The following is a 16,899-nucleotide window of genomic DNA, read 5'->3' on the forward strand; positions in this document are numbered from 1 at the left end:
CACCATTCACTCACTAAACTGACAGAAGTCTAGCCTAGCAGAAAAAAATAAAGCACTGTCTGTTGGTTTATCAAGCTGAACTGGTTCACTGCAGAGTCAAGCAAAAGCCAGAATGGATAAGTGCAAAGCACAAGTAGCAATATTTCCTCCCTGGCAGCAATAAATTATTGTAGAAATACTGAACATGTAGCTCAGTCTCACACCACCACCTAGAAGGCAGTATCCTACAAAACCATCTTACAATCATAACCTAAACTTCAGCTGATAACATTCATTTTGAATTTAACTTCTTCTATTTTTAATCTGAAATGGAAAACAAAAAAGAACAGAAGTATAGCATCACTTTATACAAACAGCAGAGCGAATAAAATAAGGCTAGTAAAATTGATAGGCCTAGCCTAGTGCCATTTTCCATCACTAACTGGTATCGCTGATATTCTGAAAATCCCACCCTTTCTCAAGTAAACCAAAGACTAACAGAGCTACCATTATGTACTGCTACTGCAACAGAAGCCATAGGAATCTTCTGGACCTAAAAGTCACCCTATTCCAGAGACCACAAAATACAACAGCTTGCTAACAGAAGTCTGGAATATGCTTAGTCTCCTGGAGAAAAGAGCACTTGCTTAGTAAAGTAAAATTCTCATACTTAAAAGTTTTTAGCATATTCATTGTGATCTGTTAGGCTTACAAGACAGATGCAAGAAATACTACACATCAGTTTCAAAAATGAAATAAAGCTGTTAAGTAGCGTATTTTGGAAAGGAGAAACAAACATTAGATTTGGAACACTTCACTATGCCATCAGAAACAAGACAACCTGAAAAAACTGGGGTTTCAAGCTAGACAGCTCTAGTTACTCACCCCTGGCTAAAAAAAGTCCTCTCAAAGGTCAGCAGAAAAACATTACACAAATAGTCAACTTATTTTACTAGATATTTTGTGGATACTGACTTTCAGATTTTTATTGACAACATAAGCATGATGTATGGCCTTCCAGCAAATACAGTACACAATTACCACTGTCCACGTAAAAAACTGTGTGCTGTCACTAAGCACATACAGATTCTACTAAAATTTTGCACAGAGCAAAACATAGTGTTTAAGACTATATTATTTGCTTCATGAATTAAGAACACTGTTTACCAACAACATCTAAGGGATCTGAAAGCTTTTCAGTTCAGTATACCAAAGACTATTACTTACTGTAGCTTTATCAAGTACTTTTATCGAGTATGGCTCAGCCACATTGTGTTTTCTTAGTGCTTGCTCCAACAGCTGTAAAGGGGGCCGTTCCCATTTCCCAAAAACAACTAGATCAATATCACTAGAAAAAAAAAGATGACAGCATGAGATCCACTAAGTCAAAAGCATAATACTCCACTAAAAAAAAAATTGTAAAATTAGCATTATACATATTACAAGTCCTTCAGGGTAACCATTTTGCAACTTTTAATGTAGGTTCCAAGTAAGCTTCCTTTAGGAACGTTAAGAGATGGTCTAGCATGCTTTAGAACCCATAGTATTTCAGTTTCTTGCTTCCAGTTCTCCGATGAGTTCTTCAAGTTCCTCTCCCTTTTACTTTTCTTGCTCCCTTCCCCTCTGACTTCCACAGCCCAATCCCATCCCTCATCTATCCATGTTGACAGGCATATTAACAGTCCAAACATTTTTTATCAGTGATTCACAGAAATTAAATTTTCAGTGCTTCCCTACTGAAAATTTAATTCATGTAAAGACAACACAGTCTTTAAGACACAACTACACAGGTTTTCCGCACAAATCTACTGAACCATCAAGCAACATGAAACACTGAAGCAAGGTATTTTGCTCTCAAAAAAATGAGAAAACAGTTGTGGTAACTTATCTGCATGCACAGAGAACTGACACACTCTCAGTAATTCACCTTACTTAACAAAACCCAATCTTTACACAGGAAATACTAAACGTTGAATTTCACTGCATCTTGAAAACAAAGAGCCAAAAACTAACCCCAGACAGAAGAACGAAAAGGTAATTCACCAACAGGTCAGTAAGTACCTAGAGCAGTACAATGATACATCAAATACTTATCTCAAATCTGTAACTTCAAAAGCTCTTCCCTTTGTCATGTGGGACATTAAGCAAAAATTTCAGTGAAACTTTGATAGGTTTACACACTCCAGTCTAAATTCCCCTTTGAAATTTACTATCACTCTAAAAGACGACAAGTTTTTATATAAAGTAAATTATTACTTACCTAGTTGGAAGATAAAGCCCTGTACTAAAGCTGCCAAATATCTGGACCTGAAAAATAAAAAACCCACACCAGTGAAATCTCTTGTAATTATGAATGCTCACTTCATTTTACTTTCACAAGACTTAGGATTTTTCTGGATCTGTTAAGAATATAACCCAGTAAAAAAGTTAGTGAACTTTATTACATATTGTCTTAAGACTGTACAAACACACTGTCTCCTATAGATGCGGCTTTAGAGGAAACTGGCTTTTTTCCACATGAAATGACTAGCAGTCCTGCTAGCAGCAGAGCACAAACTTTTGAAACAAGTCCTTTTCACTATATGTTTCCAGTTCAACAGAAGTATAAGCTGTTATAAGTCTCCTTTCTTCCCGCTCCCTTCTTTCCTGATAGGACAGCTTTACTGAAATTGGGAAGAGTTTAAGGGAAACATTTTTCCAAATTTCCAGGTTTAAAAAACAGCAAGTGCATCTAAGCATACAATTCAGATAACCATGAATACTCAGATTTTACTGTAAGGATGGCTATGAAATTGTGATAGGTGTTTGTGTGTGGAAAAGGCATGCTGAAAAGACATTCATAGTCCACATTCAATACTTTTAGTATGCTTCCAATCTAGAGAATTGAGACATTCTTCCCCCTCTACTACAGCAGAGCACAATTTACAAGTCTTTTCTTTTCTTTGACCTCTGAAAAGGCTGGGCAACACTGGGCCACTGCAGTGTTTGTATCAGTTTCCACAAGCTAGAAAAATGTTATTGCTAAGGAAAATCACAGGTGAAGATTAAGTAGATGAGCTTTACAGTATCTTTAGCTCAGTACTGTGGCCACAGCCCTCACTCTTTTATCATGGAAAGCTATGAAATCACAGCGGTCTGAAAAGTTTTCCTGTTTGTTAATGACAACACTACTACCTGGTAATCACACAGGCAATGCTACAGATAGTTTACATTACATTCCTTTTGGATGTTTTTCATGTGGAGGAAACTTACTCTTTGGGTAATAAAGGGTTTGAAAAGTCAGTTCCAATTGAAGACTAATTTTCCCACTAAAGCAGGGCTAAAGTAATTCCATGAATGTCAAATTGCTAGAGAGGACTAAAAAATATCTGGGGTTTTTTACAAATATTTTACAAAAGAACAGTTTTTACAAATATGCACAGAGTCCGAACTCACTGCAGAAATGTATACATAGGTAGTCAGTCTCAGTCTCACTACTATTCAAAATGAAGTTATGCAGAAACAATCAATTTAATAAGTTTTTACTTTAAGAAATGCATTTCTTAAAGTGGACAGTTCTTCACACCCCCAGTTCTCAAAATGGAAAAACAATCAGTAGCCTTCATTAACCTGAAATCTTGGTTTTACATTTCCTCAACTTTTTAAAATAAACTGTCAAGTACCACAGACCTGTGATAATAAGTCAACTGCCTTAAGTTTGATGTCTTATCTGCTCATTTCTAGAACACAGAAAGATAATAGCAAGGTTAAGTGAACTGAGCTCTACAATTTACTAGAGAAGCAAATCAACACTCAAGTGACACTCACATCAGCTGTAGGCCAAAGATCTTTGATGACTGTTTCTATTCTTTTCACCACTTCTCTTCTCATAGCTGCTTCTTCAGGACGAGGGGACATGAAGTCATAGAAGTCAATTATTTCTTCATGTAGTCTAAAGGAGAAAGTAGCATCGGTTATAATGGCAACTGAACTATTACAATAAATTTCAACAAAAACGGGCCATAGGCTTTACTTAATATCATCATTTAACCAAAACCAGCAGTACTTTCAAGAACTGTGAACTCCACAACAATTAAGCTTTCACAAGGGAAACTGGAAGGTTTGGTATCCGAGACAGATATATTCATACCTGATTTTCATGGCAGCACTTCACAATAATCTCAATACCTACACATTAGCCCCCACCACATTACCTAAATGCTAAAGATATCAAAAGACACAGAACACAAACACTAGTAGACATTTCCTAACCTTACTGCCTCAACAGTGAAGGTCAAATCCAATTTCTGATTCCCAAAGATTATTCTTTAAAAAACAAAGCATTCCTTGATGTAAAAACAACCACTTTGACAGTGATTCCTTTGACCACTCAAGCCCTTTATTAGCCATTCTTTCATATAGAAAGTAACCTTCCACCTGAACTACTCAAAGTGAGAAGCGTCAAATGTATTCTCAACTGTAAAGTACATTAGTATCAGTGTTACATGAGGAGTTCTGACACTGGAACTTTATATACCTGCTAAGACCTTTTGTTTCCCATCTCCTGATAAAGAACAATCACTGCCAAATTTGAAAGAAGATCAATTTGAGTTTTCAGGTGAATGTTGCATTTACTTTCAAAGGAAAACTATCAAGCCATGCCAAACAAAAACAAAAAGGCAAATTAACTACTGCTGTAATATTTGACAAAAACATCTTTTTGACATTGACATATTTCTAAGATTTCTCTCTTAATTCAAGAAACATAATTCAGCACTGTAGTGAAATCCAAACAGTGTCCTAAAAAACATCAGGTTCAATCCTTAGTTAACATACTTAGCCTTCCAAAAAGGAAATTTTTTATACATCTCTAGTAGAACTCCTAAATCTCTCCCTGAGATTTCTGCAACTCATTTTACTAGAGAATTCCCACTCTAACAGACAGCCTCCAACAGACCATATGCCCAGTTCTGGAAGTGTCAGGACTCCTTTCCATACACAAGAGATATTAGCAGCAAAGCACAAAGACACTTCTAAAAAGCATACATATTTAGAATCACTGTCTGCCCTTTCTCTTACCTTAAACTGGGCCTGGATCAACAATGTAACATTCAACCACGCAGCAGACTTAACTAAACATTTAAATTTGTTGATGGATCTACTTGATTTCAAAACTCTCCAAAGCAAGACAGAAAATACAAACTAACATGTCCCTATTTTGTTTCTATAAAGTACACTTTTTTTTCTCCCTTTCCAGGATGACAAGATCAATGAAGAAAATACTTAAATAAACCTAACAGCAGTGGGGCCAAACTAAAGACTTCCCATTGTCCTGCTTATAAAAATCAGTAGTAGGCAGATATAGGATGAAAGCAAGAAAAGACAAAGCAGTTATCCGACTGCCTTGCAGCAATACTTCCAAGCCTTCACTAATTTCATGTGGCATACTTCCAGGGTGGATCCCAACCATAACATGTATTAGCTCAAAGGACTTTTCCACTGATTTTTCCAGGTCTTCAGTCCATTTATTCTTTTGTCATTCATGGCATTTTGTAAGAAATTATGTATGCATCAGAATAAAATTAGTGTTTTCTTTTAAACTGCTGCCTGTCAATGATTTCATCTGATGCTCTTTTTCTTGGAGGAAAATTATTGCTGGCAGTTCATCTCCAAACATAACATTTCTCAGGCTCTCAATTCGTATCCACTCATCTCTATCTACCAGCTCTTTTTCAAGCTAGCAATCCTCATCTGTTTTCCTCTCCTTACACAGGAACAGGTCCAAAGTTTGATCACTGCTAATCTTCAGCTTCTTTTCAGTTGCGCCATGTTTTCCAGGTGGCCAGAAATGCACAGTCAATGCATAATTACACCATTCAGTTAATTTTACTGTCCCTATCTTTGCAATGACTGCTGCTAACTGATATCTGAGCATACAGCTGCTCTTTAAAAGAAACCATTATGAAGGAGCTTCAAGGTGTTTTTTGAACATTAACCACCAATATAAAGCCCACCCACTGGGTATATTCAGTCTGAATTGTTTTTCTTCATATTCATGATTCAATATTTACTAGAATTTAATTGTATCAGTGATTTTATAATTTAATGAACAATGAACTCCCACTGCAACTGTCTTCAGTCAGCTCTAGCTTTCTATTACTCTATATCCATTTCTCATTCACTTCTTACCTCCAGGTATTTATGAACATATCAAACAACAAAGTTTTGAGCAATTCAGCTGTAACCTTCCTTTATTATAAAGTAAATATTTTATTTTTTCCTCTGATTACTTCTAAGCAGTTAACCCATAAGCCCAGCAAACCTGTGACTGTTCAGGTTTTACAAAGTTTTCAGAAAAGAATTGCTGAAACACCCTTCTGAAAAAATTTAACAGTTCTGTGTTATCAGACTGACCACAGGAATAAGGATTAACAATGAAACCTTCACAGAAATGAGAACTAAGACACAACTACTTTTATCAAAGCATGCACTAGCCCCTTTCTGTGTGTTTACTCATGCAAGTCCATTTTTCTTATGGTACCAAGCCCATGCAACCACTCCAGGAGATCCAGACATTCCTAAAAAAATGCGTTTACAGTAGCCATCCCATATCAGCGAAGGAAGAGAATAAAAGGGGTCTCAGCTCCCCTGCGCACTGCAGCCTCTACCATACGCAGCACAGTCTTTCAAAAGCAGCCCCTAGTGTGTCAGCAAGGTCAGGAAGACAGCAAGCACACAGACAAGCACTCTCTCACTTCAGTGCCCTGCTGAGCTTCTGTTCAGATGATTAACACTGACACAAGTCTTAACCTTATTGTGAAAGACTCAAAAGAATACTACCCATCACTAGTCTACATTTCCTTCCCTGATGTACTTTAAGAAGTCAGCTTCACACTTTCTACCTTGCACCAGCAAGGCAGCACTTCATTTAATGCTTCAGTTTGCATGGGACAACAGCACAAGAGTTAGATAATCAAAACTTATTTAATAATTTCAAACCATATACTATGGTTTCATGGTTAAGTTCTTCTGGAATTCTGCAGCATGTACCACCAGCCATGGCTGTACAACAGTTATTCTGCTGATTGATTTAAACACTCCTTATTGGAATTTAAAATGACAGCTGCCTGGAGTCAAAGTAAGTTCTGGTAAGAAGTCTCTTAAGCCCTTCTCTGACAAAAAACAATACAATTAGTTCACTTAGTTATTACTACATGATCTGCCTTCTCTTGGGTACCCTTTCATGTCTCCATGAGCCCTAGTGCCTCTGTCTGTCAAGTTTCTTGCTTTCAATGTGCAAGGTTTTCAGGTTTTAATGCACTTAGCAAACCAGTTCTCAAACCTTCTTAACAGACTACTCTTACTTGCTCTTCCCAATTTTCCTTAATTCAACAGCTTCTACTTCTCAGAGAACATCATCTTCCTGGTCTACATCCTTCTGGACAAGAACCAATGCTATCTTCACCATCAGCATATAATGACCCGATCAACTTAATGTAGCCATTTTCAAGCATTTTACCCTTTTGGCTTCCTCCTGAAGATGGTTCTCAAAACTGAAATGCTTTTTTAAAATTTACTGTTACTGTAGTTTAAAGATGTTTTTCTAAACATCTTTGCTAAGACAAGGTTATCAGAAGCAGCTCTGATAAGCACCAAAAAAGCATCTCTGATATACATAAAACAAGATGCTGTATGCTGCTCAGGACTAATCTCAAGAGTAATTTCTCTACTAGCTATACAATTTGGTGTCTGAAAACACAGATCAAAATGGGATATTCACCCAGCCAATACAGTGATAGTTTTCACTTAAGTATTTTGCCCATGTACCCTCCATGATCTTCACAAGAACTTAAGTCAGGACTGCAACAGTATCATATTAGGAACAGAATTTCAATTTGCAGCACATAATATACATGCAGATAAGTAACAACTCTTTTTAAGAAACAGAACTTCCTTCAACATATAGCACAAGTCAATTTTCTCATTCTCCTTCTGGCTTTTTTGAAGCATTCTGGCTCCAACAGCATCCCAGCTCCTAGCTATCCTCTATCACATTTTACAATGCCTATTATACTACTCTCCTAGCAAAGATAGGCATTTTAATTGACTTTTTCACAAGGCAGCTTCACTGTGTTTATAGAAACATTGGGGAAAAAACTTGGTGAAATAGAACTACACTCTTAACACAAAGTGGCAAAGATTACAAGGCAGGGATGCAAAAGAGAGGCTACTTTTACTTGCTACGCTATTCAGTTTGATAATTTTAACAGCCTGGAGGAACCTACCATTCACTAACACTATTACTGCCAATCACAGTAAACACTGACTGCTTACAGGTTGAACTATGCAACAGAATTGACGTCTTCTGTTTACCAAAAATTTATCCCTCTTACTGTTTTAGGAAAGGCAGACACATTTCTAGTCTTCAAGTTAAAATAACACTCAGGAGACACTGTCATACTTCTGTAATGTTCTTCCTTAAAGTCAGATTTCTAAGGAAATCATCTACTTTACTCATCATTTACTGTATATACAACTATTATTACATATAAAATTGACTTGCTACTTCAAGGGCTAACTTCAGTGCAGTGAAACAAAATTCTCAACATCAACAAACTAGAAGGTGAATGCAAAGCTACAGAGGCTTTGTTTCCTCAAGTAAGCATCCTGTTTCTTTTCAACATTATGTCTACACTACTAGGCACATTAATTCATTCTAAAGGAACAGATAGAAACATGACAGCATCACTTACACGGAACAACTGATTCTTTTTAAAAACATACTCACTCAAGTAAATAATATTTTTTTTTAACTGAAAAGTCTAACGTATCAGCCAAGAATTCTTATAAAGAACATATGCCACAGTTAAAGCATGTGGGTGTAAGACTAGGGGTGAGTAGGAAAGGGAGTTAAAGAAATGGGAAGACATAGGCAGCATTTCAACCGAAGTTTTGTTTAAATAAAAGTTTACAAATAATAGAAAACGTTCTTTCAATGAAGCATGAACTCCAAAACATGCCTGAGGACTTCACTGTGCATATTTCAGAAATCTGTTGAATTACAACTACTGCAAAGCACAACTGCATTATCATGGAAATGCAGGTGAAATCTTGTAACAATCAAATGCATTCAGTAGTTGAAATCAGTGTTACAGTTCAAAACTCACGAACACAGTTTAGTGAAATAAAGGAGAATATATATATGACTGAAAGCAATAGCATATTCTGAGATACAGAATTTTCCCACTGTGATGTAGGATTAAGACATGTGCAGAAGTAGCAAAATTAGAACTATGCCCCAGAAGAGGAAATGAATTTACAATTCTTCTCTTCCCACCCCACTCACAACACCCATCAGGTACCTTTACTTTTTTATATCAGTCCTCCTCACTACCAGTAACACTCAGGTAATCGTACTCTATGCCCCATGCAATGTTCTAGGCTTATAGGTGGCGTATTAGTGCTTCATTCACAGACTGTACCGCCACACTAAATCAGTCTCATCTTACTACACGATTCAGACAGCAATTATCTTTGTCACCATAACTGTACAGAAGGCAGCAAACTCAAAAGACTGGCAGAATAAAAATTTTCAAATATATAGAACTTTTCAATCAGAGCTGTGAAATGTCTTACAGGTAGATACCCTAAATACTAAGCTCAAATAAGAATCAAGCTTACTTTGCAAGTTAGCTAACAAGAGAATGGAAGAAAAAAATACCTTTGTTCTCATCCACAGAACAAAGTAGTTTATTGTATTTTTCCACAAGTGATCATCTTGTTCTTATTTCCTCTCTACGCTTTCTCTCTGCCCTACACTCTTGCAAGTCAGAGCCAGTCCTAATTTTACATTGAATTTCCTGAAAATTCATTTTACCTCTTAGGCACACTTTGACAGTTCACTCACTCAAGAAACTAAGCTTGTTGGACTGATTCATACTGCAAATTTCCAGACTTCAATATAACAGAATTTGTTAGCATTTTGGAAGAGAGAAAGAATTAAAAACTATTCTATTTTTGCAAAGTATGTCAATCCAATAAAACTCAACAAATTACCTTATTAATGGCTGGATGTACTCTGAAAAACCTGCATTATGAAAATCTAGGAAAGAAAATGACACATCTCCAAGTTAATACATAGCAAAACAGATCTGCTACATAAGCTTCTGAACAGCTGTATATTACTCTTGACTGAGGCTGCCGGACTTCAACACAGCACCAAGAAAACATCACACATTTTGTTGCATCAGTGAAGGAGCATACCGTATGTTAAACCTTGGAACTGAATCGGCAAGCTCACTATGCCAATAAATAGAACTGCTAAACACTGAAATTCCTGTCTTAATACTATTCTTTTCCAAATGCCCAAAGATATCAAGCAATTAACATCCCAGACAAGTCAGAAAGGTTGCAACAGCAGAAATACATTAGTGATTAGAGACTAATTATGCCCATGTACATCAGGTATGCATTACACCAGGTCAGCCACTGAACGTTTAAGAGAAGCAACTCTCAACATAATCTTGAGCAGCTGAGTAATTCAAAATGTATCCATCAAACCACCACTAGCAGCAAACCCTGCATATTCCAAGTCAGTCTCTCTGCAAGGCAATAAAAGCTAGAAAAGCCTTTTCTGGATTTAAATACTGCTGCAGTTCACCATATAAAAAGAGGAAGCTTCTCAATTTAAAATCTCAACCAAAAGAATTAGGTGTGTCAAAGACTATTAAAGATACCAAACCAGTTGTCTAACAAAAGCATGCATCACTAATCAGATTTTAGGGAGAAAAGAGCTTCTACTACCTTGTCACAGGATTTCATCAGAACATGCCTTCAGAAACCCTGAAGTCATGTACAAAGCAGGAAAAGAGGATTGGAAGATTAAGGATATCAAAAAGGATTATGAGTAACAACTTAACAAGATGCAAACCTATGCTTGAGAAAAGATAAACTAGCTCAGGAGCCCAAAAACCTGCTTCTGTTAAGTGAATTAATGATCAGAACAGAGAAAGTTAAATGATCACAATGCATGAGAAATAAAAAAGCTAGGTTTTTTGGTGGGGTTTTTTGTTTGGTTTCGTTGGGTTTTTTTATCTCCAGAGGTTTCCTTAATCCCCGACTATGCAGGGAGAATTTGTTCCAAACCAATTTTTTCATAGAAAATACTTAATAGCAAAATCTATTCCTGATAATTTGGTATTCACCAAAAGCAGCACTCACTTGATACTACATTTGTATCAGAAGACCATTAAGCAATCTTTATTTTTTTAATTTAAGGGCATTAGTTTTGACATTCCTAATAGTCAAACTGGTCAAAAGTAGAATCAATGCAACACGTGAATAATTATGACTGTATCCAGATGTCAACATAGGTTTTGTAAATGGAAGTAATGTTTTAAAGAAAACCATTAGGAATTATTTGCAAGAATCTGTGAACCACAAAGGACACCCTGTTACCTACCCGGATTTCCAAATGGCATTTGTTAACGAGCCCACATGTCCTTATGAAGCCCCACGAAGAAACTAAGCTGTCATGGGATAAGAGGGAAGGCCTTCATGTTTTAAGCAGAAAACAAAACAGCTGGAACTTAGTTTCCATATTAAAGGAAGGTCACTAGTGAAGCCTCAGGTGCCCTATGCTAGCCAACATCCTCATAAGTGATCTCCAAGGGGATCAACAGTATAGCTGAAAAGTCTGAGGCTGCAAGGTTATCTAGAATAAACCAGCTCAAAAACTGCAGATGGACATTAAAATACGGACTGCACAATGAAGCAGCAAGCAGAATTTGAGATAGGATAAATGTAAGCACAACAGAGGCATAGAAGAAAATTCTATCTTTCTAAAGATGCAATGAGGGGCTCTGCACTGGCTCTAAACACTGAGAATTCAAGATCTTGAAATATGAATTCTGTTAAAAGGTCTGTTCAATACTCAGTAGCCAAAAAGAACAGGCAAGTCCCACGTTAGTAATCGGGAAACAAAGTACAACATAGAACAAGATAGCTAAAGATGTAGGAATACTGTGACACTATCGCACATCTGGTTCATCCAAGTCCCAAAGATAACAACAGAACTATATGGTACACAGAAGTGATAAACATCTAGAGGCAGGAAACAGCTTCAATAGAAGAAGTGGTTAAATAGACAAGAAAACAGACAACTGTCAGGTGATTCAACTTTTCCCTTCCCTCTTTCAAGTCAGCTGAAAAAAGCACTCATGGACTGCCTCATTAACACACTGAACTATGGCTGGCAGCAAATACAACCCTAGTGACAGCCTCAGGATAAAAAAAAACCACCCTGGATCTTTACATAATGCGTAGCTTAACTGAGGAACAACTTGCCACAGGACACTGCTTACCCCAGAAGCTCTCACCACCAGTTTGAGATGAGACAAATTCATACATAAAATCTACACTAAGCTTAACAATGTACTGCCTGTAGCCCAGAAATATCACCACAGGCTCATGTTGATATTTGCTTCTTGCAACATTTGGCACTGGTCTCTAATGGTCTAACCCAGTACAGCTGTTTATGTTCTTAGTGCCAATTATCTCTACTGCCAAAACCTAACAACTGTGAAAAGCATCACAAAGCTGATGCCAGGATTAAACTGCTCCAAACATGTCCCGTTCTCCTTTACACAGATGTAAGCACCTGTCATGCAAAGTGTTCTCATGTTTTACTACTGTAGCTCAGCCCTTCTGACCTCTAGTACTACGTTCTCTCTCAAGTCTACTACTGCCAAAATATTCCTTTGATTCCATTACTGAAAACATCAGTCTCCAACTCTACACTAGGCATCCACTCTGCAGGGAAACTCTGAGCTTTACGTACTCTAGTCAACTTAGTCGACAGCAAAAAAGAGGTGTTCTGTTCTTTTGACAATTCATCCAGCAGCTACTCTTGAACTCTGCTGCATACCAACCTTTAGGCATGAAAACAATCTGTTCAATCACGTCCTGATGCTCTCTCAAGTCTGTCTCTGGAAATCTACTATGACTAACAGGCAACTACTCACGCCCTCCTCCTTACATATTACAGTATATACTGCCTAGTTCTGCCCTGATCCTAAAGCAGATGAAACGAGAATCGAGTGTACATTGCCAGCACTGCCTGTCTCTTACATTAAGACCTTCACTACAGGTATCCACATAACATTGCAGATAACAGACACTAATGATTCAACAGTAGTGTGGATAAAGCAGAGTCCACTGCATTGATTCTTTATTAGAAGGTATTATAGCAAGACAGCACTGTTAAACACACGGAGGAGTCAGAATACTATCCTTGGGAATCCCTTAAAGCCCTTACAAGTGCTGGATGCCCCAGTGCAGACAGTAAAGGCTTCAGAGAGTTTCCAAAAATCTGCATTTTCTTCAGCTCAACCAATGTACAAGAAAATAAAAATTTGCAAAAGGGCTGACACTGTGGCATCCCTACACATTAATCTGCATTGTCCAGTTCTGACAGAAGCATAGTAAACAGCAAGGGTTGACAATCATGGAACTAGAGCTATGGAAGGTCCTGAATAAGATGCATATTTAATAGTGCGTTGCATAAAACCCTGTAATTACATTTGTCTCTGTCACCAAAGTTCAACAATGTATCACAAAAGCAAAAAAAACACAGTAAGACTGGAACTAGAAACACTTCAGCATACAGGTGAAGAAATAAACAAAACCTAATATAGGCTTAGTATATAGTAACATCACATCTGAGTAGCTACAGAAATTAATCTCTGGACATCACTTGGCACACAGCATCCTTCAGCCGCAAACCGGCGAACACCGAAGCAAGTCTTCTAGGGATGCATCATCATAAACTTACCTTGCTTATGAGAACCCTCCCCAAGTACCTACTACGGTCACCAGACAATGCTGGCCTGAATCTTTCTTCAACCTAAGCAAACACAGAGGTGTCTGCATTCTTGTGCTCTATGACAGAACTTTTATGTCATTATCAAGAGATGGTTAAAAACCAACAGTTATGGAAGGGGGAAAATGCATGCAGTAAATTATCAGGTGCTATGCAACACTAGTTAGTCCAGGCAGAGCACCACTCCAATGTATCGTAACACTACTGGTATATCCCACTAATCCTCAAGAAGCTAGTTGTGTTGTTTCTGCACAGCACTGTAATGCACCAAGCAGATATGCCAGATATTTCAGCACTCATCTCATTCAACATCCACAGTTTATCTGAATACTTGGTTGAAAGAATTACATAGAACAGACTCATATTGTTTAAAATGCCTTATTTACTTAAATTTGTATTAAGAAGCAGAATAATTAAATCTAATATGATTTTATACTATTTATAAGCTATTAGCTACATAATAAGAGGAAGTGCCCTGCTAACTGTGTACCCAAGCAATGCAAACCTGGCAGTACAGTCTTTAGTAAAGTTTAGAATAGCTTGATTCCGTATTTTGAAGTAAAATTCCAACTCTTTTTAACTTTCTGGATGCTTAAATTACTCAGACATATTTAAAATACTGACTTTTCGAAACAGAAGGTATTATTTTGATGTACAAAGAATTGAGACTCTAAGATGCTAGATGCAGTTTAAAACCACTCAAGAGGCTACTTCACAGTAGCAAGAAACCACATGTAGTTTTGAACATCAGTCAACAGCTTGAGCTAACCTCATAATATTAAAGGACACTTAGCCGCATCGTATCTAAATCATTTTGTCATCTGTACTCCCAACCTAAACCCAGGCATATAAGAATTTATATTGTTGCTATATTAACTGCTCTACTGAAGCACTGGAATAAATATGGCTTCATTCTCCTCACTCCTTAACTTTCCAAAAAAATGGAAAAAGATAACACAGGTTAATCTAGGGCATGCTAAAGCGTAGCTGTAGGATGAAATCTAATCAAGCATGGCTATTCACGATAGTGTTTTATGAGAGGGAGAATTTCCTTTACAACACAAAGACTGGCATGTTGCTGTCAGAAGGTGGTCAAAGTGATAGGTATAAGTCCACTGGAAAAAAGGAACATGTACATAGAGCGAAACACAGAAAGCATTCCTAAACATCACCACACCTACCATCTCAAAGCCACTGAATATGATCCATTTGAAAAAAAACTGTGACAACTTAAACCACTACAGACCATTCTCCAGCTCTGCAAGAGAAACTGGAGGGAGCACAGTAGTATTTCAAAGCATGCATGCATTCCATCAAAAGTACTACTGCAGCCTGGGAGAGGGCAACCAGAGCTTACCCTTAGTCTGTTACTGAAAGGCAATACAATAACACTGTGAGCTGCTGCATGTCACTTGGAAATTTCAGCACGTTGTAGAAAAATGTTCTGCAGAGAACAACATGCATGGTAAAGTAAGCTTTAACATTCATGCACAATATGAGCACAAGAGTATCCATGATCAAGTTGTCCCTCCTATGATCCACGTCCAAAGCAGACTGCAACTGCAGATTGTAAGGATCACATTTTTTGACAGTTGCATATACCAATTTGACACCACTGAAGATGCTCTGTCCATAGACCATCAAAGTTATGGAAGTGATGCTTCAAGACCAGGCTGACAGTTCCAAGTAACAAAAGGCAATAGATCAGCAACATAAGGGATCCAGAAGAAAATACTGTTGGGATCTGTTCCCACCCCAGTCTTTCCAGTGCATTTTTACCTGAACAGCAAATAATACACTAGCCTGTCTTCAGGAAAATTAAGTTAAACTCACCAGTAGTCAGGAATTACTGCAGAAGATAAACACCTAAAGCCACTCCCATCAGGCGACTATTTTTGTTATTTCAATCACAGAAATACTTCATCAAAAAATTCTAACACAAAACAGAAAACTGTTTTAGAATACACGCTTATCCAAGACTCACCTTGGGTAACAGAACTCAAAGTTTAAGGCAGAAACTGCTTCTCATATTTAATTCTATGGTTCCAACCTCCATGCTCTCCTTCAGCACTAGTTCCCTGCTACTTTAAGGAAAAAAGCTGGAACTATGGGATCACACATGCTGTAGTTACTAGTGTCCCATTCCTAGCATCAGGTCTCACTGCAGTTACACAGAACATTGACAGAAGATCAGGAAACACGGCTTCCACTTTCAAAGACATTTGGCCAAGAACCTGTCATTAACACATCAGCAAAAGAACAACCTGTATTATGTAACTGAATAGTGCAACTGAAGCTTGGTTAAACAATTTTCTTGTCTATGCATTCTCTATGAATTTGTACTTGAAGAGTGGCACAACCTTTATTGAAGGAAAGGCAAAAGAAACCAAACAGGTAGAAGATGAAAATCGGCGTAGGTGCTACGTAACAGCTAGAGGACGGAACCTACAGTGCCTGGATTTGATCCCCAGGTTTGCCACAGACTTACTGGGTGACCTCAGGCAACTCCCTCTCCTGCCTGACTGGAGATCTACCTCAGTATCACTGACTTGTCTTGCACAAATTGTTAACTCTGTTCTACTGCATCTCTATAGAAATAAAACCAAGAAATTCAGACTATTTTTAAGATACTACTGGAATTCTAGACAGACATCTTATAAGTACAGAACTCAAAGCTCCTAGCATACGACATGTCTTAAACATCCAAATCTTAGCTTTCTGTAAGCAATTCTCATTTTCAGTGTCAGTCTGGAATTAAAAAGCAGTAGTCACAAGCCTCGTCCTCCTTAGGAGGGGCTACAGTGTGCAAACCCCAAAATTTTCAAAACATCTTTTAATACTTTTGGATGACTTCAAAGTACTCAATGGCTGACGGTATCACGCAAAACAGAAGAGACCATCCTTAAGTTAAATCTCTCAAACTTCTCCAGCTCTAAAAGTGTACCCTGTTATCTTTATCTCTTTCCCTCTACAATTATGCAGTGCCTTTACTCCACAAGCATCCAAGAGCCTTGGATTTTAGGAGTTCCAAGAAACTATTTTTGAAATGACATCAGAAATCT

The 16,899-nt window shown here is 37.5% G+C and overlaps 1 protein-coding gene across 5 annotated transcripts in view; it reads right to left on the minus strand.

Annotated features, from left to right (window-relative positions):
* Nucleotides 1-16,899, minus strand: part of TENT4A (terminal nucleotidyltransferase 4A) — a 61,192-nt gene that overhangs the window by 42,138 nt on the left and 2,155 nt on the right. For all 5 annotated transcript variants that reach the window (XM_040586627.1, XM_040586626.1, XM_040586624.1 and 2 more), the window contains exons 2-4: nt 3,787-3,910; nt 2,240-2,286; nt 1,207-1,327 (exon numbers count right to left, since the gene is read on the minus strand). In XM_040586627.1, the coding sequence (XP_040442561.1) occupies nt 1,207-1,327; nt 2,240-2,286; nt 3,787-3,910 (292 nt within the window). The remainder of the gene's footprint in view (nt 1-1,206; nt 1,328-2,239; nt 2,287-3,786; nt 3,911-16,899) is intronic.

The sequence above is a fragment of the Falco naumanni genome, chromosome 3, assembly GCF_017639655.2.
Source record: "Falco naumanni isolate bFalNau1 chromosome 3, bFalNau1.pat, whole genome shotgun sequence".
In the NCBI taxonomy this organism is placed as follows: domain Eukaryota; kingdom Metazoa; phylum Chordata; class Aves; order Falconiformes; family Falconidae; genus Falco; species Falco naumanni.